This window comes from Daucus carota, chromosome 8, assembly GCF_001625215.2.
Source record: "Daucus carota subsp. sativus chromosome 8, DH1 v3.0, whole genome shotgun sequence".
Classification (NCBI taxonomy): domain Eukaryota; kingdom Viridiplantae; phylum Streptophyta; class Magnoliopsida; order Apiales; family Apiaceae; genus Daucus; species Daucus carota.
The window spans coordinates 11396948-11423756 of record NC_030388.2 but is presented as its reverse complement, the minus strand read 5'-3'; the positions used below and the strand labels follow the sequence as shown (position 1 = coordinate 11423756).

At 35.4% G+C, this 26809-nt stretch overlaps 2 protein-coding genes across 2 annotated transcripts; both read right to left on the bottom strand.

Moving 5' to 3' along the window:
* Positions 1–13360: 13360 nt before the first annotated feature.
* Positions 13361–16819, bottom strand: LOC135148413 (uncharacterized). Its single transcript, XM_064083588.1, has 5 exons — positions 16594–16819; positions 16416–16465; positions 15469–15595; positions 14289–14393; positions 13361–14206 (listed from the first exon to the last, which is right to left on the bottom strand). The coding sequence occupies exons 1-5, from the start codon at positions 16700–16702 to the stop codon at positions 13581–13583; spliced, it is 1017 nt and encodes a 338-aa protein (XP_063939658.1). The 5' UTR covers positions 16703–16819; the 3' UTR covers positions 13361–13580.
* A 4622-nt stretch (positions 16820–21441) lies between these two features.
* On the bottom strand, positions 21442–26525 carry LOC108199405 (ABC transporter F family member 1). Its single transcript, XM_017367205.2, is given in 8 exon segments — positions 21442–22526; positions 22529–22930; positions 23832–24066; positions 24159–24295; positions 24298–24368; positions 24464–24537; positions 25898–26104; positions 26452–26525. Coding segments are annotated over 7 exon segments (1773 nt in total). The 5' UTR covers positions 26452–26525; the 3' UTR covers positions 21442–21879.
* Positions 26526–26809: the final 284 nt, after the last annotated feature.

Genomic DNA, 26809 nt, shown 5'->3' with positions numbered 1-26809 from the left:
AATCACTGGTCTTTGCTTAGATCCAGATGTGAAATTATGTGTTGGAGCAGACTTTGTGCTTTGCTTAGATTGTTTCTGACTGTCAGAGTTTGAAACTCTTCCACCAGTCCCTGCTTGAAATCTCTTGTGCTTTGTGAAATCATCAGCATCATCATCATCATCCTTCTTCTTTCTCTTCAGAGTTTGAGTAGTAGACTTGCATTTGACTTGAGCTACTCTCTCCCCCTTTTTGACATCATCCTCATCAGGAATCAGTATGGATGTGATCAGAGAAAGTGAAGATTGGATGGCTTCAAGCTGTTTGGACATCTTCTCCTGAGTTGATTCAATGATAGTCATCCTCTTGTCCAGAGATTCATGTGCAGACACCAGCTTCTGAACATTATCTCTCAGGTATTATAGTCCTTTTCTTCTCCAACTCATTTGTCTCCTTGACATTAGCCACCTCTGTTCTTAGACCATCTATTGATTTAGATGTCTGGGCATGAGCAGGATGAAATGTCTTCAGATAAAGAATTGTGCCTTTGAGGCTTGACAAAACATCAGAGTTTGAAATTTTATTCTCTGCCATAGATAGAAAATCTTCAGCCTTTGCTGGCTTCAGAGAATGTTGGTGACTCAGCCAGAGTTTATCCCATACTTCATTTGGAGGATCAACTTGAAGATCCCTGGGAAGTGGCTCAGAGTCTGTAGTCAGAGTTTGTAGCCTTGCATTATACTGGCTAGTAGACTCCCACTTTTGTTGTGTCAGAGGAACTCCATCATTTTCATCCTTGTCAGTATCTGAACTGTCATCATCCTCAGTATCAGCATCAGAGTTTGCTTTGTCAGCATCAGGAACAGTATCAGCAACTTTCTCCACATTATCTTGAGCAGATTTTTCTTGAGCTTCAGACTGTGATTTGATAGCCTCTTCACCAGTCTGAGCAAGAGACTGTAGAGCATCCATAGCTACTTTGTCAGATTCATCAACTACATCAGACCTGTAGTTTTCTGGAGCTGTATCATGAACAATGGCATCCTCTGGAATTTTCATTGGAGATTGAGGAATTGGACCATGATCAGATAATGGAGTTTGAGGATTAGACATATGTGCTCCAGCTTCAGTTGTAACTGGTTCATCACACTTTATTTCTTCATCTACTTCAGAGGATGAAGTAGATGCTGTAGGAGATGTTAGAGGAACAGCTTGGATAGGAAGCACCATCAGAGCTTGAGAATGTTCAGCAACTGGAGTTGATGGTGTTTGGTCTTCCTCAACTGTGAAGTCTGTGATTTCAGTGATTGGGACTTTTGCTCTTGCAGGCTTTTGAGCCCTCCTCTTGAATCTGGCTGGCTTCTGAGGACTGGCTTGAGCAGGTACAGAGGCTGTTATAGGAGTAGGTTCAGAGTTTACAGCATGTGCAGGTTCAAGATCATCATAGTCATAAGCTGCAACCAGTCTTCTTCTTTTCTGCTTTTGAAGAGTAGCAGCTTCAGTGTTTACTGGAATATCAGAGTTTGGAGCATCAGAGTTTAAGTGAGCCTCAGAATTTACTGGCTCATCAGTGTTTGTCTGCACTTCAGAGTTTTCTTTCAGAACTTGTGTAGCAACAGAGGTTCTTGTTCTTTTGGCAGTGGAGGGGGCTGCATCAGACTTTGCAGCCCTTTTGGACTTAGATGCAGAAGTTCTGGGTTGTTTGGGGATTGTAGGAGAGACTGAAGGTTGAGGCTGTTGTGGTTGTGGTTGTTGGTGTACTGGGGGCATATCCATCCTAGCTCTAACTTGAGCTGGAATTAAAAGAGGTCTTTGAATTGGATACTTCTCATCCTTGGAGATGAGGTCCTTAAACACTCTTTTATGAAGCCTGAATGGCTTGATCTCATCATCAACATCAAAATCTACCTCACCAACAGTAGCATTAAACAATAATTGACAGAATCTTGAGAAATATATGACTTTTCTATTCTCATGCATTCTTTCACCAATATTTCTAAGAACTAATCTACCAAAATCAAAATTAGTAGAGTAGATCAGAGAATACCCAATCTGCAACATGTCCATTGGAATGGCATCCCAGTTTGTAGACTTCTTTTGAAATGCCCTGGTGATGCAGTCGAAAAAGAAACTCCATTCTCTTCTGAGCCCTGGGCGCTTTAGTTGTCCCAATTTGTCAAGCGATTCACTGTAGCCCAAATCAGTCATCATTGTTCTCAGATTTGCATCCCCATTTGTGATATACGCAGTGTCGAGCTTTGGCAGATTGAAAGCAGTTCTGACTGTGGCTGGAGTAACAAAATACTCCTCCCCTTCATATGAAAACACAATCGATGGTGATCCATCTTCACCACCATTGTCATACTGACCCGTCCTCCAGAAGTTTATGATCTGGCTTCCTGAGAGTCTGGCAGGAGCTGTGAGAGCGGTAGCAATGGCACTCTGTGCCAGAAATTGCTGCATAGGATGATAATCCCTTGGAGCGTCAGCAGTGTTTAGGATAGCAGCATGGTTATTGGTGACAAATTCCACACCTGCAAAGATGAATGCTGTAGTGGCCATTAGAACAGAGTTTAAGAAAGAAGGTGTTTGAGGAAGTGTGTATGAGAAAATTTGAATATCAGAGAGAAGAGAGTAAGAGTTTGTGTGTAAAGATTAAGTGTAGAAGCGAAGAAAAGGCAATAAAATCTGATGATAAACTCTTCAGATTTTGTTTAGCTATACACGCTTGGGCTCTTTGTTCACTTGGACACCTGTCAGATTTTAACTGGTAGTTGAATGTTAGTGGGATAGAGAAACGAGAGTGATAATCATGAGCGCAGTAAAACATGTGCAGTAATAAATGCTGATTACACGTTCTCCTATTAAAATGTTTTTCATGTAAACCCACTAACAATACATCCGTTTGAAATACTCCCTTCATATTCTCTGAATATTTTGTACTCCTGAAATGTACAAGATTTAAAAAATCAAGATTAAATCTCTCGAATTTTAAACTCTGAGATTTACATCAAAGAAAATAACTTTCTAAGTACCTCAGAATAAAGACATGATTTTTAGAAAATCCATCAGAAAATCAGAGTTTGTCACAAAATCCATAGCTCAATAATGTGCTTTTGACAGTATGTGTGTGATTTAACATATTAAATCAGAGACTAGAGAATTTCACAATTTCGTAATTATAAGGTAGACAAGAATAATTTATTTAAACTCTCAAGACATAGACAAAAGACATACTCTGATGGAGAAATATATAAAATAAACTAAACCCCTTTTTTTTTTTTTTTCAAAAGGACGCTTTTCAGTGTAAATGAATCACGACCTTTTAAGGATAATTTTGCCACAGTATTTCTCCAGTAATCAGAGATTGTGACTGGTCACCATAGATTTTAAAATCTTGGCAATTACTTAATACCAGTAAGTGTTTGGGTCTTCCCAGTCACTGTCATATAGACATCTAAGATCTCAAAGGAGTACCATGCTTATTTGCAGGGGTGTATATATCATCAGAGTTTATAATCACTGTCTAATTTACTGAGAGAAAATGCAAATTAGTCAGTCTCACTTATAATTAAGATATGTGAAGTAATAGAGTCTCAATGATATCAATATGCATATAGTGTTAAGTAGTAGCACAAAATTGAGATCAAGATTAAAGAACTGAACTGAGATTCATGATTACTAATTCATATCATGCTTCATAATATCTTCACAGGTTTGTTTTCTCAGAGAAATAAAAATGAAATCATTAATCAAGATTCAGAGTTTACAAACATCAGAGAATATCGTCAGAGAATGACGATCAGAGAATATCATCAGAGTATAGCACACAGAGTATATCATCAGAGAATGTCATCAGATTTTAACAATCAGAGTATATCATGGCAAATTTGTGAGCAATACATATGGTAATTTGACAATTGTAATTTGAAAGATCTGACCAGTATGTTTACTCAGTTCCTGATATCATTCCTAGCTCATTCACCAGTCTAGTGAAGGTTGCTTCACTTAGTGGTTTGGTGAATATGTCTGCTAGCTGCTGTTCTGTGGGAACAAAGTGAAGTTCAATGGTTCCTTCCTCCACATGCTCCCTTATAAAATGATATCTTATACTGATGTGCTTTGTCAGAGAATGTTGAACTGGGTTTCCTGTCATAGCAATAGCATTTTGGTTATCACAATAAATAGGAATTTTAGAAAAGGATAACCCATAGTCCAACAGTTGATTCTTCATCCAAAGAATTTGAGCACAGCAGCTGCCTGCAGCTATATATTCTGATTCTGCTGTTGATGTTGAAATGGACTTTTGCTTCTTGCTGTACCAAGAAACAAGTCTTCCACCCAGAAATTGACAACTCCCACTTGTGCTTTTCCTGTCAATTTTGCAACCTGCAAAATCTGCATCAGAGTATCCAATTAGACTAAAATCTGATTCTCTAGGATACCATAATCCCAATGATGTGGTTCCCTTGAGAGATCTGAATATCCTCTTTACTGCAATCAGATGAGGCTCTCTTGGATCTGCCTGGAATCTTGCACATAGACATGTGGCATACATGATGTCTGGTCTACTTGCAGTCAGATAAAGCAAAGATCCAATCATTCCTCTATAGTTTGTGATATCCACTGATGCACCAGTGTCTTTGTCTAGTTTGGTTGCTGTTGCCATAGGAGTAGTTGCAGCTGAACTGTCTTGCATACCAAATTTCTTCAAAAGATTTCTGGTATACTTGGCTTGATTTATAAAAATCCCATCTTCAGTCTGTTTAACTTGTAAACCCAGAAAATAACTGAGTTCCCCCATCATGCTCATTTGGTACCTAGACTGCATGAGCTTGGCAAATCTTTGACAGAGTTTAGCATTAGTGGAGCCAAAAATAATGTCATCAACATAGATTTGGACTAAAAGTAGATCATTACCATGATTCAAATAAAACAGGGTTTTATCTATGGTACCTCTAGTAAATCCACTTTCAAGAAGAAATTGAGCCAGAGTTTCATACCATGCCCTTGGAGCCTGCTTTAGTCCATAAAGTGCTTTGTCCAACCTGTAGACATAGTCTGGATGTTTTGGATCCACAAATCCTGGAGGTTGTTCAACATATACCTCTTCATCCAGTTTTCCATTCAGAAAAGCACTCTTGACATCCATCTGAAATACCTTGAATTTCTTGTGAGCAGCATAGGCCAGAAAGATTCTGATTGCCTCCAATCTTGCAACTGGGGCAAATGTCTCATCATAGTCAATACCTTCCTGTTGTGAGTACCCTTTTGCCACAAGCCTTGCTTTATTCCTGGTAATGACACCCTCACTGTCAGTTTTGTTTCTGAACACCCATTTTGTACCAACTATGGATCTGTCTTTAGGTCTTGGTACTAGGGTCCATACTTTGTTTCTCTCAAACTCATTTAGCTCTTCTTGCATTGCTTGTATCCAGTCAGCATCTTGAAGAGCTTCCTCCACCTTTTTAGGTTCTGTTTGTGACAGAAAGCAATGATGTAAACACTCATTTGCTGTAGCTGTCCTTGTTTGCACACCTGCTTCTGGATTGCCAATTATTAAATCAGGTGTGTGAGATTTTGTCCACTTCCTAGCATGTGGAAGTTGACTATTTTCATCATTGGATCCTCCCCCTTGATCCATGCTCTCCTGATTCTGTTGATTATTCTCTGTAGCTCCCCCTAAGTTTGTGCGATCAGAGTTTGAATCAGTGTTCTCTGATGAGTTTGAGTTAGCATTCTCTGATGAGTCTTGGGTAGAGTCTGAAACATTCTGATGCTCCCCCTCAGCAAGTGCTTCATCATCATGAACTTGTAAATTTTCATCAGAGTTTGCTGTATCTTGTTCACAGTCAGAGTTTGACTGTTCATCAGAGTTTATCGAATCAGAGAATATTTCTTCATTTTCAAAATGCAGTTTTTCATGATCATCCATATCTGTTAAGCCCATGATTTTCTTGTCATCAAATGACACATGTATGGATTCCATGATCACCTTGGTTCTTAGATTGTAGACTCTGAAGGCCTTTGTTATCAGAGGATAACCTACAAAGATGCCTTCATCAGCTTTTAAATCAAACTTGGTAAGCTGTTCTGGATGAGTCTTCAATACAAAGCATTTGCACCCAAATATATGAAAGTACTTCAGATTTGGCTTCTTTTTCTTCACCATCTCATATGGGGTCTTGCCATGCTTATTAATCAGTGTTGCATTTTGAGTGAAACAGGCTGTTTGAACAGCTTCTGCCCAGAAATAAGTAGGCAATTTAGCCTCATCAAGCATAGTTCTGGCAGCTTCTATAAGAGTCCTGTTTTTCCTTTCAACTACACCATTTTGCTGTGGTGTACCAGGTGCAGAGAATTGTTGCACTACACCTCTTTCTTTGCAGAACTCTTCCATTGTTGAATTTCTGAACTCAGTTCCATTATCACTTCTAATGATCTTTACTTTGTCTTCAGATCCGTGATCCAGTTGTTTCACATGATCCATCAGATGCAAGGCTGTTTCATCTTTAGAGTGAAGAAAATATACCCAAGTGTATCTGGTATACTCATCAACAATGACAAGAGCATATTTCTTCCTTGCAATGGATGGTACATTGACTGGTCCAAATAGATCAACATGTAGAAGATGATATGGTTTCTTTATTGAGAATTCAGTCTTACTCTTGAAGGATGTCTTTCTCTGCTTGGCCTTTTGACATGAATCACATAATCCATCAGATGTAAGTAGTGATTCAGGGAGTCCTCTCACAAGCTTTTTCTTTATAAGCTCATTTATGGAGTTGAAATTCAGGTGTGAGAGCTTCTTATGCCACTTCCAACTTTCTTCTGCAGAGATTCTTGTAGATAAGCAAATTGCTTTTCCTTCAGAGTTTGTAGGCAGGTGGATTTCATAAATATTTCCATGTCTGTGAGCAATCACTGCCACCTTGCCTGTTGACTTGCTTACTATCTCACTGTGTTCTCCATAGAAATCAACATGATATCCTCTGTCACAGATTTGACTGACAGAGAGTAAATTGTGTTTTAGCCCTTGAACAAGAGCTACATTTGATATGATGACATTTCCAAGATTGATGTTGCCATATCCCAGAGTCCTTCCTATGTTGCCATCTCCATAAGAAACACTTGGGCCAGCCTTTTCCACAAACTCTGACAGCAGGGCCTTATTTCCAGTCATGTGTCCTGAACATCCACTGTCCAAGACTAGAATATTCTTCCTGTTGCCCTGCAATCACAAAGACCACTAATTGTTAGTTTTAAGGACCCGGACTTGCTTGGATCCCTTGGCCTTATTAAGTTTGTTAGCTTTTGCAGCGGAATTATTTTTATCAGAGTTTGAGCTAACAGACTTTGCAACAGAGTTTGTACTGGAAACAGATTTTGTACTTGCAGAGCTTTTATTAAACTTCTTCAAAGAAGGTTTCAATTGATAATAATCATAATACAAACTATGATATTCTTTGCAAGTATAAATAGAATGCCATAAACTACCACAATGAAAACATGGATCTTGTGGTTTATATCTAATACTACTTTTTCTAACTCCAGACTTTGTAGGTAAAGAGTTAATGTCCTTGTTCTTCCTGCAAAAATTAGCAAGATGATTAGTATTCCCACAGTTATGGCATGTCTTCCTAGGTGCATTTGGAATAGGCATATAGTTATTACTCTTGTCTATTCCAACCTTGCCATTTCTATTTTTCCTAGGTTCCTTGTCTTTGCTATCAGACTTTACCTCTTTAAGCTTATGTTTAAGCTGTTTCTGAGTCATCAATCCTATGTTAACCTGTTTGGGCTTATCAGATTTTAAATTGTTGTTAATCTCTGATTTTGGTCTATTCTGTTTAGAATTAGAGGATTCAGCAACAAATTTAACAGGTTTAACCTTAGGTTTTTGAGTTTTAACAAATTCTGTTTTTGATGACTCAGCTTCAGAGTTATCAGTGTAACCTAGTCCCTTCTTCCAGTTTCCACTACCTAAGATATCCTGAGTGGTTTTGCCTGAATTAGTCCATGTCTTAATGATCTCCCTTTCCTTAGCAAGTTCTGATTGAAGAGATGCATACCTCTTTGATAATTCATCTTTGACAATGACAGCATCATCTCTTTCTTTTTGAACTTCCAACATCTGAACTAATTCTTTTTCTAGAAAATCATTCCTTTTCTTTACACTCAGAGTTTCAGATTTTAATCTTTCATTTTCTAAAGTCTGATCTCTAAAGCTGATATGTAAAGTTTTAAGAAACAATCTTAACTCAGTTATATCTTCAGTATCAAAGGCAAGAGTAGAATGAGGTACCTTAGCAGGAGATTCAGAGTTGTTGTCAGTGTTTGCCATCAGAGCATAATTGACTTCTTCTTCTGAATCAGATGTATCTGTCCAGTTTCCTTTCTTGGTGATAAAGGCTTTTTCTTTTTCCTTCTTGGCTTTCTTGCATTCAGATGCAAAGTGTCCCTTTTCACCACAGTTGAAACAGGTATACTTGTCAGCTTTTCCAGCTTTTCCTTCTTTGCCCTCATTCTTCTTAAAGTTCTTCTTGTCATAAACTCTGTCAGAGTTTCTGTCTTTCCTTGAAAAACTTTTGCCTTTGTTGAACTTTTTGTAGGCCAACTTCTTGAAGCTTTTCACCATCAATGCTGCTAACTGCATCATCTCATCATCACTTTCTTCAGAGTCTGAGGGAACATCAGAGTTTGAGTCATCAGAGTTTGATGATTCAATGTCAGACTTTGTGACATGAGCTTTTCCCTTGCTCTTAGCAGTTTCCTCTTGAACTTTCAGAGCAACAGACTTTGATTTTCCTCCATGTCGTTTGCTCCTTTGCTCCATTTCAAGTTCATGAGTCTTCAGCCTTCCATAAACATCATCAAGAGACATTTCTCCAAGATCAAGATTGTCTCTTATTGTAGTGACTTTCAAATCCCATTTTTCAGGAAGAGCTAGAAGGAATTTGAGGTTTGAGTCTTCAAGATCATATTCCTTGTCCACCAGAGATAAGTCATTTAACAGTTTGACAAATCTGTCATACAGATCTGTCAGAGACTCACCAGATTTTGAGTCAAAGTGCTCATACTCCTGTGTAAGGATTGTTTTTCTGTTTTTCTTAATGGCCTGAGTTCCTTGACATCTGGTTTCCAGAGCATCCCAAATTTGTTTAGCAGTTTTGCACCCAATCACCCTATTAGACATTGCATTATCAAGGGCACTATGCAACAGATGCTTCACCTTTGCATCTTTACTGATAGATGAGATGTCCTCTGGAGTATAATCTTTCTTTTCTTTTGGAACCATCTTTTGAGGTTCATCTGCAATCCCAACAGAAAGCTTGGTAGGCATATGTGGTCCATCAAAAATCCTGTCAAGGTATTCTGGATCAACAGAGTCTAAGAATATGATCATTCTTTCTTTCCAGACTGGATATTCAGATGCCTTAAGGATTGGAACTCTAAAGGATGAAGCTTGTGATTTTTCAGACATGATTGTGTTTAAGATCTCACTGTAGTAATCTTAACAGAGCTCGCTCTGATACCACTTGTTAGGTCCTATAAACTCACTATATAATCTGATATAGTGATCACAATCTGTAACACAGTAAGACAATATAAGAGATTGAAAGTAATAAACTCTTATATTCACAAAGCTTTAATGGTTAAAAAAACTCTCTCAGTGATTTATATTGTATCACTAAGAGCTGCTAGGGTTCTTAACAATGTACTCGATAACTCAACTCCTATAGAGTAACCCTAATCTGTGTTTATATAGACACAGTTACAAAATCAATCTCTGATTTGATATCCTATAAATCAGCTAATAAATCTATCAATCAAAGATTGCTCCAGTTTTCTGTTTAGTTTCCATAGTCAGCAAATCACTCCTCAGCTTCTATCCTTCCTTGAAGTATATCCGCTTCTGAGCTCTTTCCACGTGTAAACTCTGTCGAATCTTGACTATGTAAACTCTGATCAGACTTTATCAAACTCTGTCAGACTTTATCAAACTCTGTCAGACTTTACTAAACTCTGATCAGCTTCTAGCTTAAACTCTGATGAATCCTGTTCTAAAACAGACTTTAAGAATATTAGTAATCATCAATTATATCTAACACTAAGTCTACATCTTGAGCACACATATTAAACACAATATGACTAATGTATATATAGTCATCTCAAACTAGACAAATCAGAATCTAATTCTAAAGCAGCTACACATAATCCTAATCCGATTCTAATTTCTAACTCAAATCAGAATCCAATTCCAACTGGGTCTTCTAACTTTGCGACCAAGAAATATCTTTTATAATAATTATCTAAACATACAACAATTATCCTTATATATTTTGGATTACCAAAGTCCATTCTATTATTATAATTGCCTGATACCTAACAAAATATGTATAGTGTATATCGATATTTGAATATCTGATTCACGTACAAACTCATTAAATTGAAAATTTTATAAATCCAACGGAGTGAAAATAATAATCTATAATCTCGATTAATAAATAATTTATCGAGAGAATATATTTATCAAAATTTTATTTACCTCGTATTCTCATAATAATAATAATAATAATAATAATAATAATAATAATAATAATAATAATAATAATAATAATAATAAAAGGATCAATGAATCTTAATTAATAAATCCTATGATGATATAAACTAATATTTAGAATTTAATACTCTTCGATGTGTCAAGTACTTTGGTTCAATAATGAAAATTTAGTTATTCTTTTAATTTAGCACCGTGTGAGCATCAACTTCATATTAACGAATCGACTATCCGATGTGAGAGGGAACAACTAACGTTTCACTTATTGATTATTGAACAGGTTCTAAGATGGGTCTGTGACTCTTGAATGTCAAAGACGTCCTTAAGATGATCTCATAGTTCATACGGGTAGAGATGATAGGGTCGGTCCATGAATTTTCCTTTCTTTTTCCGTATTTCGCTCAAAGAGTTGAAGAGGATTGTGCATTAAACTGTTCGCAAGGCTACCTCCTCTAAATTTGATGGCCCGTCTTTATCAAGTTTAGTGTGTTTCGGTCCTCCTCCCAATTACTTAGAAAAAAAATGAGTCGCTATTATTTTTATATAGCGTGTTTAGCGTTTTTGTCTTTTTATATTTTTAAATGAAAATATTGGAACTTTAAAACTAGAACTACTATGTACACAAATTTTAGCACAATTTTCTATCATTTCTCAACGCGATTAACAAATTTAGATATCTTAGTGGATATTTATGAAAATCTAGTTCTGTTATTTTAAATTTATCTAAAATTTGTGATAAAATATTAAGAGTTGAGAAAATTGATAGTAATTTGAAATTTCAGCTATAGAATTACTCACTCTGATCCTTTTTATAAGTCACTTAGATTTTTTGCACACAATTCCATGTACTTTAATCACCTACCTAAATTTTTTTTTTTTCTAAAAATTCCTTTTTATGAATTAAAATACGAGACGTATATTTTTATTTTAAAAAAATTTGAAACTATTAATTCTAAGTGTGTGGTCAAAATACTTAGATTCATGTGCAATAAGTCAAAGTAACTTATATTTAGGAGGGGATGGAGTATATAAATAGTCTGATAACCCCCAAAAAATATTTTATTGTACAAATGTATTTTGTAAAACAAAAAACATCGTCTTTGGAATTATCGCTTCTTCCGCTGCAGCACAAACTGTTTTGGAGGGAGTGAGAAATTTAGTGTTACTTTCAATTGGTTTTTGTGTTGTCTCATAGTGTGTCCCTATCAGCTCTTCCAATACATTTGCTGCATTGGCCTTCAATAATTCTTTGGACAGTATAGGCGAAAATGGCTTGCGAAACACAGGTGACAAGTGGGCTTCATGAGTCATGACCACTCAATAAGTGCTTTTTTTCCGGAAGATCAGCAATGTCCAAGCCTCTCCTACCTCAAGTGATGAGAAGAACACAGGGCAGGGAAGTGTGGAATGAAATGAGTTAAAGAATGAGAACAGATCCAAGTGTCTCGGGATTTTATCAACTTCAAATACCAAAACAAAAAAATCAATCATTTAAACGCTGGAACCTTTAGGATGACTTTGGTAGGCAAAAACAAAATCTTATTGAACTAAGGTCAGTATCTTCATGCATTCCTGGTTTACAATTTATGACCACAATTAATTTTTTGTTGCGGTTAAAATTACTTTGCTAAGAAGTAGATCATTTATTCTAGACTTCATAAACAAACGAAACATGATATTAATGGCATCTCAGAAAGCATGATAGCCTCTTTTATTTCATTTTCAGAAGCAGCTATGTCGCGGATAACATTCTGAAACATCTGCTGCTCTTCAAATGAAGTATGCATCAAATTCCATAATTCCAGCATTGATGTTGCAAGGTCTTGCATCTGGCACAATTTAACAGGCAATATACGAAGTCCATTGATAAAGATAAGTCTCCCAGAAAGAGCGTCTTGTGAAAAATATAAGAACCATCTAGCAGTTCTCCTCTACACCTTAAGTTTTAGGAGAGTTGGCCATCCAATATGGATTTTAGAGCTCAAGTAATACACGAGTTGTCGAAAATGAACCCCTGTATCCACTCTAAAATCCCAAAAATGGGCTTTCAGGCGAGAGGATATATTATAGACAGTTAGCTGATTGTCCATCTGCTTCTGCTTCTTCTATATACAGCTTGTTATAAGTTACCAAAAAATGTAGAGGAACTGCTGGACCTACAAGCGCATTGCAATGCTGCATCTTGCGAGGCCACTTATTACTACAGTGTGTCGGGTTCTGAAAGGTAAAAGGAGGCAACTGAGGTTGGTCTGGAACATTTAAAATTCTCTGGCTCAAACAGTTGGACAGAAGGATCTTTATCGAGGATGCAAAAGCCAGAACTATGTCTTTCTTTTGTTGCCAATCAATCCATTCAGGAAGAGCATCCTTTGAGAACTCCTCTCTCAGAAGGCAACTTCCACAATAACAATCAGAAGCAGCCAATGAGAAATCAGAAGGGAGTTTCCAAGCATAAAATGACTTGCACAGTCTTGAAATTTCTGCAGATGTTCTAGTATTCTGTCCATAGTAAAAGAGACTAAACTCGCAGTTCCAATAGGATCCCATCAGAATACAGTATCCATTCTCAGAAGCCCACGTGTATGTTAGAAAATGGAAAGTTTGAGGCATATTAATAATATGTTCTCGACGTAATTTCCAGAAACTATAGTTGGAAGTTGTCCCCTGCTATGAGGACTTAAACTTTCATCTAAGACATTTTCCTAGTGTAATCCATAGATAAATTGAGATGAAATGGCTAGCTTGAAATTGGTGTGTGGAAAAGTGTGTATATAGACGATATACCTGTAATAAATTGTAACAAAATAATCTCATTCTCAATATAAAAAATAAACTAGATGTCGACCATTTACCTTAAAAATGAGTTAACATCTGAATTTTTCAAACAAGTTTCATTGTCACCATAGGCAGTTCAAAATTCAGCATCATCCACACGACATTTCAAAGTTCTGCTCGCATCACGCATACAGTCTAGAAACATGTATTATTCCATTCCTCACTCAGATAATTTTTTGAGTCCTACAACTAATTTATGGTACTTGCTTATTCTGCTGAAAACTCAAACAACATGCTGTGCTGGTACTTCTCGCCAGGTTTAACAACTACAGATGGAAAGTTTGGTTGATTAATAGCATTTGGAAATCCTTGAGTCTCCATACAAACGCCTGCATGTTTACCATACACCGCTCCACCTTTCCCAACAACTCCGGAAACATAATTTCCTGTGTAAAACTGCATACCTGGAGCATTGGTCCATAGGTTGAGAACCCTTGCACTTGATGGATCTTTCAACTTTGCAGCATGTTTCAAGCCCAATTTTTCATCCCCGCAATCAAGGACATAGTTGTGATCATATCCTAAGCCAGGGACTTCGCTGATAGAACTTCCAATCTTCTTCTCTGCAGAAAAGTCAAATGCAGTGCCCTTAACTGGCATAATTTCTCCAGTTGGGATTGTGTTCTGATCTACAGGGGTGATGTGCATTGCCCATATCTGAGCTGAATGATCCAGAATGTTGCCTGAGTTGTGGCCAGCCAGATTCCAGTAGGTATGCTGAGCTAGATTTATTGGAGTGGGCTTATTTTCAGGAATTGCTTCCATGTCAAGCCTCATACTAGTGCTTGCAGTTAGAGTGTACGTTGCCGTCACAGAAACATCTCCAGGATATCCTGTTTCGACATAGCAGAGTGAAGTCTGAAGTTACCTACACATAAAGAGCCAAAGACAGAGATTGAGATAAAGAAGTAGTACCTTCCTCGCCATCACGGCAATGGTATTTGAAGGTAATGGATGGATTTTCTCCCTTCTTGTAATCAACAACTTCCCAAAGCACCTTGTCAAATCCTTTAAGCCCGCCTTCAAGAGAATGCATTGCAAAATAATTAAAAAAATTATCATGCAAACTATATTGACAAGCGAAACAAACTCTCTGTAGCCTTCATATGTTTCGAGGAACAAATACTATTACTAGTTTAATCAAAGGTTTGAGTGTCTGGCAACCAAACCCGTAACAAGATAACAGCAACATCCAAACCCCATAATATGGTAATACATCTTGCGTAAATATCCACAAAACTATGTACTCTAGAAAGAAGCAGCATCATGTTGATCCAGAATTTAGCTTAGCGAAGAACATAGAATGGTACACCAAACGTTCTGTAGCACATGTGGTGTAGTATTATAATATCTTTAAGGTAGATCATAGCATTTTGAGCTATTGCACTTCAAACAGATAATAGGAGAAAAGTATTTTACACACACGTGATTCAAAGCCAGGAATAAATTATAAACAGGGATATATTACAAACTACATGAATCCCATTCTACATTTGTGGCTTCTCTAATTTCCACCAAGTATACTGCGCCATCTCAGCAAACAGGAAAGAACCACATGCACTTCCTGTCCTTTTTACCGCTACCACCACACATAACAGTGTCCAATTTATAATCTGGTCAAGAAATTTCCCAAATAACATCCTATGCTTGCCTACTTTGAAAAAGCATATTCTGGGTTGCGATCACATGGTCAGCACTGTGAAAGAGTTTCCTAACAGAAAACTGTGCCACTATACTAAGGGATGAGGAATCAGACTGCAATAATTTGCAAAGTTAAATTAACCACCGGAAACGGAGGAAAATCAAATGCAACTGTTTGTTATGGCACAGAAAAGGACTTCGGAGTGGGCATAGAACTTGGGGATGAACACTGTAATAAGAAGATTTAATCCAAAAGCTCAGAGCTAAAAAAAATAATTATAAAAAAGGGACCCGTCACAGTCAAACTCGCCTTCTATGTACAATAATATATATATTATAGTTATATTATTGTACATTAGGTTCATACACCAAAACAAATCCTGCCTAGTCACATATATTCAAACACTGATCTCTCCTATTTAGTATTGAAAACAAGATACGGAGAAAGTATTACCATGGAGACTATTCGGTCCATTGTTGATGGGGAGAGAGTAATTAACCCCATCCAGTGTAAACTTTCCCTCTTTGATCCTATTTGCAACCCGACCCACAATGCAGCCAAAATAAGGAGCAGCACCTTTCTGATCAACAATCATAAACCAAATAATCAGTTACAAAATAACCAGTAAAAACACTCATTCAATATGCCCATCCAATCGAAGTAATCAAAAATCACAAAAGAACTACTCCCTCCGTCCCAATTTATGTGAATGGGTTTGACTTTCACGGAGATTAAGAAAAAGGTAGTAAATGTAGTTGAAAAGTGGGTAAAGTGGTGGGACCCATCAATATTTAATAGTAATAGATTTGAGATAGTGGAGGAAAGTAGTGGGTGTAATAGTGTTTATTTTATAAAAAGAGAGTATAAAATATAGAGGTACTGGGTATAATAGTGAAAAGTAGTGTTCAAAAATAGTAAGTATTGTAGGTTCATTCTTTTTGGGACTTCCCAAAAAGGAAATGAGGTCATATAAAATGGGACGGAGGGAGTAAACGCTAAGAGCCAACCGCTAAAATAGACATGACACGAACCTGACTATGATCATAACAACTCATTATCTAAAATCGTATCCCTCTTCATCATGTAATCATCTTGATCAAATTCCACTAAACAACTTCGAAAGGCTAGTGTGGACATGTCTAGAGCAACCCCAATCCCACTCAATTACTAGGACAAAACCCAGAAACGGAACAAACATGTATAAATCGTTTATTAAATAATTTATTCTCCTTAAATTACATAACCATCTTGATTAAATTTCAGCAGATATATTGAAAAAGACACGAATTTGACTCGTTTACAAACACGAACTCACCCGAAACCTGAAATTCCACCATAAGATCACAAAACAAACCACGTAGCAAAATCAAAAATTATCAAAAGGGTTAGCAAAAACTAACCAAATAAGGCTCCACAGAGTCAAATCCCAGAACAACATCAGCTAATTTCCCTTCAATAACATAAATTAACAACAATCATCAGCAACAAACACAAACACATAAATAAAACACAAGATCAAAAGGGTCATTGCCAAAATTTAAATATAAAATAAAAATGGCTAGAGCTTATCATGAGTACCATTCTTGTCAGGTACAAACAAAGAAGTGATAGTGCAGCCATAGTTGGAGATGCAAGCTTTCATGGTGCCATTGTTCAGCTCAAAAATCTGTGCTTTAGCTTCTGCCATTGTATGTATATGATACTATGTAAGTATATTCACCACAAAAGAAGATATAGATTGACTTGAGTTCAGAAAGTGAGGGGGTTTATGTTGTGATAGTGATGGATGACGTTGTCCTTTTATCGGATGGCTTTCGCTGTCGATCAAGAGTAATTTCAATAAATAAGGAAAAATAGATTTTTTTTTCCGCTCAACTTATTGTGTTTTTGGAACTTGTCGCCCAACTAATTTTTTTTATATTTTACTCACTAATATTAGGTTTGGATTTTTTTTTAGCCACCAACTTAGGTTCGGATTTGATTACTAACATTATAATAATTTTTGTAGCATCATTTATACATAGTGATAGAATGTAATATTTTGATGATGTGAATCTTTATATATAACAATAATAATATAAAATGACCCGATGAAAAATTAAAACCAGGATAAAACGTAATTAGAATTCTAAAAATTCAATAAATCATGAATATGAAATCAATTACTTCAAACAATTCACTCTCCCTGATATGATAAAGTGTAATTGAGTGATATGATACATCATCTTTCGCTATTAAAATTTCAATCGACTAGCTCAGTCTATCTCTCAAATTTATTTTCATAAATTTTAATAACTTTATCTTATTACAATTTTCCAGATAAATAAATAGAGAGGTTAACTTAATTTTCAATGATTGTCCTCTATAATGCATCATTTTATTATTATTACTCCCCCCGTCGCTCTCATTAGTTTACAGTTTTTTCTACGGCTTAGTACGTATTTTAAGACTCGTATAAAACATAGTTTCATAACTTATTTTTGTGATTTTTTTTTTTGTGTGTAAAAATTCAAACGCTGAATTTTTATTCGGAAGAAAAAAGTAAAATTATTTATGAAACTACATCTTTTAAAAGTAATAAAATGCGTGTAAAATTCTTATCACACAAGGTAAACGACATTGGAGACATAAAAAGTACTATATATAAAGACACAGACGTATCCCAAATCATCAAAATATTGCAGACTACCACTATATTTTAATAATGTTGCACGGAATTAATGCAATGCTAATAATCAAATCCGAACCTAATTAACATCAGTGACAAAAAAAAATGAACCTAACATTAGTGAGTAAAATAAAAAAAAATTATAGTTGAGTGTTTAATTTCTAAAGATGCAATAAGTTTAGTGACAAATAAAATTATCATATAATGCTAGTAATCAAATCCGAACCTAAGTTGGTAGCTAAAAAAAAAAAATCCAAACCTAACATGAGTGAGTAAAAGGAAAAAAAGTTTAGTTGGGTGACAAGTTTCTAGAAACACAATAAGTTGAGTGGCAAAAAAAATCTATTTTCCCATAAATTAATAGAAAAATGAATTTTTTTATCATTAAACATTTAAACTATTTATCTTTCTTGGAAATCATCACTGAATTAAATGTATTTTCATTATAGTCACTAACGTTATATCTTCATTCCATTTTAGTCATTCTGTTAACTACTTAACTGACAATTCAATTTTTAAAAAAAATAAGAAAAATCCAGAAAATTCAAAAAAAACAAAACAAAAATTGGAAAAAATCTTTAAAAAGTCAATTTTTCTTAAAAAAGGAAAAAAAATCTCATATATAGTGAAAAAAATCGGAAAATTCAAAAATTATAAAAAAAATATAAAAAAATAATCTCATTTATAGTGTAAAATCACCACTTCAAATTATGAATAGATTTTTGTACTATAAATAAGAAAACAAATATAAATAATTGAAAATAAAAGGGTTTAGATAATTTTTTTTGAAATTTTTATTGGCGAGACTGAGAAATATGATATGTAAATCCAATCAAAATTTAAGATTTTAATCCGAACTGTTATTTTAAAATTTAGCCCCAAAAATCAAAAAAAAAATCAAAAAAAATACAAAATTCGAAAAAAAATCTAAAAATTTCGAAAGAAAATTCAAAAAATCCGAAAAAATTAGAAAAAGTTCTTAGTATTGTATACTATAAATGAGATTTTTTGGTTTTTTTAAAAAAGTGATTTTTTTTCACCTTTTTAAGATTTTTCCTGATTTTTGTCAAAAAAATTGTTTTTTTAAAAGAATTTGAATTTTCCGTTAAGTAGTTAACGTGATGACTAAAATGGAATGAAGATATAACATTAGTGCCTATAAAGAAAATATATTTAGTTTAATGGCAAGTTTCTAAAAAGGTAAATATTTTAGTGACAAAAGTTCATTTTCCCATTATGATATTGTTTTCATATATTAAATATGCATAAATTATATGTTAATGTGCAGTATTTTTAAAAATGAAGGCATTCAATATGTCGGTTATTTTCAAGAAATATGTTGAGCTAATGTGGAATGATATGCTAGGCTAATTTGGCATTATCATGATGTTTTTAAATCTTGGTGCTAATTTGACATGACTATTTCGGTTACTATTTCATAGGAGTAATACATCGATCTAATTTTGACATGATTAGATATATGGGGTGAGGTTAGTGTACTTTATCTATTCATAAGTTACTCCCTCCGTCCCCCTCATTTGTTTATATAGGGGACGGGGACTCGGCACGTATTTTAATGCTCTCGTAAAATGTAGTTTGACAAATTATTTTGAACTTTTTTTTCTTCTGAATAAACATTTGATGTTTATATATTTATACAAAAAAGAAAAAATTTAAAAATAAGTTATAAAACTATGTTTTATATGCGCGTTAAAATGCGTGTCCATCAATGTAAAAAACTGTAAAGAAATGATAGTGACGGAGGGAGTAGTATATTTTAAACTGAAAAAAGTACATTAGTATGCACAGGAGAGACATACATACATACATACATATGTATTTGGATATTTGGATCTTTTATCGGGTTTCGGGTTTGGATCGGATTTGGATTTCGGACCGGGTTTCGATACGGAATACCTAATATCCAAATCCAAATCCAAACTCGTTCGGGTCTAAAAATCCAAATTCAAATCCAAAATATCGGGTTCGATAAAATCTTTTCGGGTCGAAACGGTCGGATATCCATTCGGATCGGATTTTTTTTGCCATCCATAAACTTACAACATGTGATCTCAATCAATTTAATAATATAATATTACAATACATGAGATTCTGTTGTTCTACGACTATACATATGATATTACAAAACACGGGATTCTGCTGCACTACATATAAATAATAATAAAAAAAATCAAAACATACACACTCTAGCTCTTCGTATGTTGGAAGTATATGTAGATAACATTGTAATAAAATCAATATAAATATATTCAATTTATTCATATATTATGATTTTGCAACAGTATAATGAATTAATTTGTATATATCATTTTATCACACTGCTGAAATATATGAATTAAGGATTAAATTGTAGTACTAATTTTATTGTTAGAATGATCAAATATGGTTAGTTTCATTAAATTAGGAATGTGCATTGACTGAAGACATGTATATTTATATATGTACTATTTTAAAACACATTTATATGTTTAATTTCAAATATTTAAATTACCTTCATTTAATGACTATTAATATGGTTCTAATGTTCTAAGTTTAAGCGGTTATATGTGGAACTGACCTAGATATATGTACTAAATTCAAGAATAATCTTTATTAGTTTAAATATCATATGCAAATTTTATGTCAATAATATTACTTGCGACCACTGTTTGGTACTCCCTCCGTCCCACCCATTTCTTTACACTTTCTTTTTTGGGGTGTCCCATCCAATTCTTTACATTTCAAAACTTACCAAAATAGTCAATGGGTCCCACCACTTCTCCACTTTTCTTTCCTTTTCACACTACTTTTACTTCACTATCTTCTTTTTATACATTAAAAATCAATGAGTCCCACCACTTTACCCACTTTTCTTCCTATTTTCCACTATTTTATACATATTCCTTAACCTCCGTGCCCAACCCATTTGATAAGAAATGGGTGGGACGGAGGGAGTACCATTTATGATGGTCATAACTATAAGACTCATAACTGATGATTTTATTGGGCGTCTAAGAGGCAATTAGTACCATACATGGGTGTTATAATTAATGGCTGTTGTACCATGCTTGATGGTACTTATTTATAAATATAATTTATTATTATTTATGTTTAAAATAGGTGTCTTAGAGCAACCCCAATGCAAGCTCTCCTTACTCATATTTGGTCTAGGTGGACAAGATTTAGGGGTTAGGATCAAAAGTCAGTCCTCCAACGCAACTCCCTATCCCTTAAAATTTTTAGGAGAGTGAAAACTCATCCCCTTATTTGAGGGAGCAAAAAGCCAACCCCTATAATGCCACATCATCAATATTACCTATAATATAACATATATTTACTACAATTCAACCTTAAATATTGAATAAATACTAATTTTTAAATTATAGGTAACATGTATAGGTAATACCATTGGAGTAAAACAACTTTTTTGCTTACCTATATTTTAGGTATCCATTATTTTATTATATTTTAGGTATCCAATATAGGGATTACCCTTGAAGATGCTCTTACCAAAGGAATTTCTTCGGTTGGACTTTATTTTTTTATAAAAAATATATATTATATTATTGTCTTATTAGTGAATATAATGTCTACAATATATATATTCATAATTTGTGACATATTGGAACTTATATTTCAAGAAATATCGAAAACTAGTCTTTCTTGTTAAAAGCTTATTATCTAAATTTCTCCTGTAATCTTGAATATCCGAAGATTAAATGATAAACTTTCTTAAAGAAAAGCATTACTTCAATTGATTCATCAGAACATTTTTGTTGAGATTCATTCCCTCTCAAAAAAAATAACGACTATGACTGCTTCGAGTGTATAACTCAAATATAAATGACCAGATACATAGGTTTCACATTGGCATCACACCCCCCTCAAGTATATTTCTTGGCCCAAACCAAAGACTACATGCAAGAATGCTGCTGATAATATGTGAACTAAGCTAAAAAATATTAATCAGGTAAATAAACAACGGAACAGCACGACTGTTTCTCCATAATATATTGTCTTGAACAGTTTTTTGCTGTTCCTAGAATTTCATCATTGTCGTGAGAGAAAAAACACAATCCGTATTAACTCCAAAACTGCATTTTGATGGTTGCAACTTGTAAGCCAAAGTAGCATTGTTACCTTGATGAAAAAATATATAATTATATATATATCAAGCATCATTAACCCCTTCAATCTTATAGGCCAGCTTTCTTCTTCAAGTGCGCCTTAAATCCCATGATATCACCCGCCCATGGGGTCACAGCTTGATCTTCACACACCCAAATTTCACGAGCCACCTGGTTTATGAGCCTGAAATCATGGCTAACAAGAACCAAGCCACCGTCCCACTCGTTCAAAGCCTCAGCAAGCGAGTCTATAGTCTCGATATCCAAATGATTAGTTGGCTCATCCAGCAGCAACATCTGGGGCTGTCTCCATGCCAACCATGCAAAAATCACACGACTCTTTTGTCCATCTGACAAGTTTTTCATTGGCATCACCTGAGCTTTACCTGTTAGTCCAAACCTCCCGATTGCTGACCTCATCTTCTCTTCCTCATTACCTGGGAACTCTCTTATCATAAAAACAAGAGCCGACAGCTCCAAGTCAAGTTTCTCAGTCAAGTGCTGGTGATATTGTGCTATGCGCAAGTGATTGTGTCGACGTACCATGCCCTCATTCGGAACCAAATCACCTGTCATCAGCTTTAGGAGTGTACTCTTCCCAGCACCATTGGGCCCAACCAAAGCTATCCTTGAGTCAAGGTCCACCCCAAAGTCAATGTTCTTGTAGATGAGGTTATCTGGGGTGTAGCCAAATGAAACTTCAACAAACTGTAAACTGGTGGCGGGAGTTTTCCTACATCAACAAATCTAAACACCAGAACCTGATCCCTAGACACTTTTTGTGTGAGCCCACCACGTTCCATCTTTGCCAAAGTTTTCTCCTTGCTCTGTGCCTGGCGAGCTAATTTGGCTGACCCATGTCCAAATCTAGCAATATACTCCTTCATATTAGCAATCTGATCTTGCTCCCACTTGTACTGCTTCATCTGGTTCTCCTCATGATCTGAACGGGTTTGAACATATTGGTCAAAGTTTCCAGTATACATTTTCAACTGTTTGTTCTGCATGTGTATGATGTTTGTACAGACACCATTCAGGAAGTCCTGGGAGTGAGAAACCACAACCAAAATTCGATCAAATTTCTTGAGCATCTCCTCCAGCCAGACACAAGCTTCTAAATCTGTATATAGATTATAGCAACTCATCAGAATAGTACATCAAATGTTGTAAAAAAATTGATTTGAACAATGGTCCAAGAACTATAACAGATGCAACTGTTGATATAAAACAGGGTCAAGGGCTCATATTAGCAACATTTCTAAAAGATAAAAAGACAGGTTCGCACTCGCCAGAAAATCTTCAACTAAAGGGATCTGAATGCACAACTTAAACCATGTAATAGATTGAGCAATAATATACCAATCTAAAACAAACATTAAATAAGTACACACATCACCCTTGGTGAGTTACCATTCAAGAGGAATCGGTAATATATTAAACTAAAGAGTTTCTCAGTGGCAACATGTACTGCGAGGAAAAGGTCTTAAGAAAACTAGTGAACAAACCGGATCCAGCACATCCACTTCGCCCAAAGCTTTTAGTTTCTAAGGCTTCTAGACAAGGTGCTTTAAGTGTTTGTGCCTTTCACATGACAAACAGTATGCTTACAGATATTTTGTGATTCAATATCTTACCCATTCATATTGACAAGATATTTACTCAATGTAACTTAAATATATTACATATAGGCATTACAGTAATGCAAATATGTATCAAACCCCACCAATGCCTACCAACTTACAAAGTAGTTGCCATGTACACAACAGCAAATACAGCTAAAGAATTCCACAAGTTATTATCACAGATTGAAGATCTTGTTTATGGGAAGTTTAATGGGCCACATTAGAATGTGAGATGGTGAGAATATCATATATGTCATGTAATTTCAAGGAGTTGTGCAAGTAGCTGTAACTAAACTAAAATTCTATAGTCAATCTAAGAGAGAAAGAAAAGTACAAGCAATAGAAAAAGAATCAAGCTGAAAAGCAACTACGACTGAACTAGTTTCAAAATCAGCTCACCAAGATGATTAGTGGGTTCATCAAGCAACAAAAGAGTTGGGTTCATGAACAGGGCACGTGCTAAAGCAATCCTCATACGCCATCCACCGGAGAAGTCCCGGGTTTTCTTTGCTTGCATCTCTTTGGTAAAACCAAGACCAAACAAAATTTCAGCAGCACGTTTTTCAGCAGTTGCGGCATCCATTGCATCCAAGCGCTCGTATATGCGCTCAAGAGCTTCTCCTCCACCATCATCCTATATTCAGAGATGAAAACTGAAAATTATTAACTCGTCCCTTATAAAAATGTCCCAGATGCCAACACTAATATTCTTATTAAAGTACAGACCTGGGCAGCCAGGGCTTCAGCTTCTTTCTCTAATTTTAACTTCTCCTCGTCACAATTTAACACAGCCTGAAGTGAAGACATATCAGAAGCTTCAATCTCCCTTGTGAGATGAAATATATCCATGTGTTCAGGAATTGAAGTTCTCGACGCCCTATGGATGTAAGAAGAGTTGATTTGCCACAGCCATTCAACCCGAGCAAACCGTAACGTCTAATGAAGGGGAAAATAATTTGCACTTCAGCACAAATCTAAATAATCAAATGAACATGCAATATAAAATAATGTTCTGATTCACAAAAATAAACCTGCCATAATTAAGTTCCAGCTCGGAATCAACAATAAGATCATGCCCATGAAAGGTTAGGGACAGGGACTCTATCTGCAAAAAAAGGAAGGAAGATTGACTTGTCAATACTCATTAATTTAACATCAGCATATCTATGGCAAACAAAACACAGAGCAAACAACAATAAAGATAACCGCCAAACTGCTGTGGCCTTCATTTTTGTAATGATATAAGAACAAGGCTAAGTTTAATTGAATATATTCACTTGCTAGAACCTAAAAGAAACTTATAATAGAGCATCGTATATGAATATATTTGCCTTCTCAGGTACTTGTCTTGGTGCCCGTCTAGAAACAATGAGCTAACATTGAAACCTGAGAAACTCTAAATCCAAATTATCTTATATTTTATTGGCATCTGAAGATAATAAATCTCCTGGATGCCAGTAAGTAAGAAATATGTTGAAGCCTGAAGCTAAGAGTAATTAATTAGATATTGACTGGGCGACACTCCTATTGATAGAAAATATAAGGTGCTTATATCCACCATTGCAACTTCAGAAAACACACATAAGGAGGCTGTGGGTTCGAGCCCCGTCAGTCCCGATTTAATCCTGGAACTGACGCATATTTTTTTCACATAAAGTGTTCTCTGCTTAAGGAGTTGTGCGATTTTATAAAATCCTTTAATAAACAAATTCTAGCAATCACCAAAGCAGCACTAAAATGACATAACAAGATGCACTACTCAACCAACCATTTAACCAGTACATTACCAACTATCAAGAATTTAGCAAAATTATAGGATCATATTCCAGCGTGACCCAACTATAAATCACGAACTATTACATATCAATGCAGACGTTAAATCCTCAGTTTGTAGGCTAGATAAATTTGACAATAAACAGCTGCAAATGTAGTATCTCAAACAAAGAAAATCAATTAAAAGGGATTATTCCCTCCTTCAACTTGGCCAATAATCATATGTTCTAAAACTTCACTTCCCTCCCCGCATACATGAAACTCTAATAAAGGATACGCAGCGTCCAAATATGAGGGGATAATTACAAGATACTTACACTCCGCATCCCCCCACCCCCCCACCCCACCACCCAACTATATTTCATTCTAAAAGTCATTAAGATCTCAAGATTTTTCCAGCCTAAGAGTTTCTTGGAAAAATGTCATAAACAACAATCAAATATTTATAAATCTTCAGAAAAACAAATTCTAGCAATTACCAAAGAAACATTATGCTGACACAACAAGATTGACTATTCAACAAACCAGTACATTAGAAACTGTTATTCAGTATAGTTTAACACAAATACAGGGTAATCTTTCACTACAAACCAAAAATACCATTCTAATACACAAATCACCTATTACAACAACATATTGGCCTAATTTAGCTTGTACTAAACCAAACAACGAAACGGATTGAAAATACTCACACGAATATCTCGAGACAACGGATGTGAACAAAGCACACCAGTACAAGTCCGGTCCGAAATCTGAAGAGCATCCATTCCATTGCTCAGATTATCCGTACTACTACTACTACTGGCAATCTTAGTTGCAGCAGCCGCTTTTCCACCCCTTTTTGCAGCTGCAGCTGCCTTTTTCTGAGCTACCTTCTTCTTACTCGCATCAGACACCATCTAATGCAACAACACAAAAGAAAAAAACTTCAGATACACAATTTTACAGCTGGAAACAAATTTGTTTAGCTTTAAAAACAGGTACTTGGTATTAATTTATCAATTACTTATCGAAATCACACATTTGAGCTACATAAATCACTAAATCACCATTCTCACTGTTCTTATTCTCAAATATCTCATCAAATAAAATCTCAAAATAAATCCAAGAAAATCCCAAGAAACAATAAATCACTGGCCTCAACTACACAAATCAATATTTTTCTATAAGTAAAATCAAGAACCTTACACTTAAGCATCTATCAACATGATAAAACAAACATGAACATCAACAAAAGAGAGCTTACATTGAGAAAGAGGAAGAGTAGATCGGGGGCTTAGTGTGTGAAGTGTGTGTGTTTTTTGCCTCGAAGCCGGATGAAAACGGCTTGAGGTTGAAAGGGTTGATGCGGAGGAGGATACGATGTACTTATACTTGGGTTTTCAAAGGGTGGGACCCACTTACAGTGGCTTACGTGGGAACATATGATACGTTGGTATATTCTAGTTTGTGTTTGGAAGGGCGAGTTGAGTTGGTGCCTGCTAACTAGTTAGGTCAAGCCGTCTACTAAGACTTCACTCGCTTTCTTTAGTCTTTACTTTGACTCCCATAGTCTAATTTAACATTTTCTTTTTCTTTTGCTAAATAACATTTTCTTTTTTATT

What these genes read in the sequence shown, in the direction of transcription:
- LOC135148413 (XM_064083588.1), bottom strand. Translation starts at nt 16,702, where the DNA reads ATGGCAGAAGCTAAAGCACAGATTTTTGAGCTGAACAATGGCACCATG. An exon ending in ACTCTGTGGAGCCTTATTTG is followed by an intron (nt 15,596 to 16,415) that starts GTTAGTTTTTGC and finishes ATTGTTGATCAG; the next exon opens with AAAGGTGCTGCTCCTTATTT. An exon ending in TGGACCGAATAGTCTCCATG is followed by an intron (nt 14,394 to 15,468) that starts GTAATACTTTCT and finishes ATTCTCTTGAAG; the next exon opens with GCGGGCTTAAAGGATTTGAC.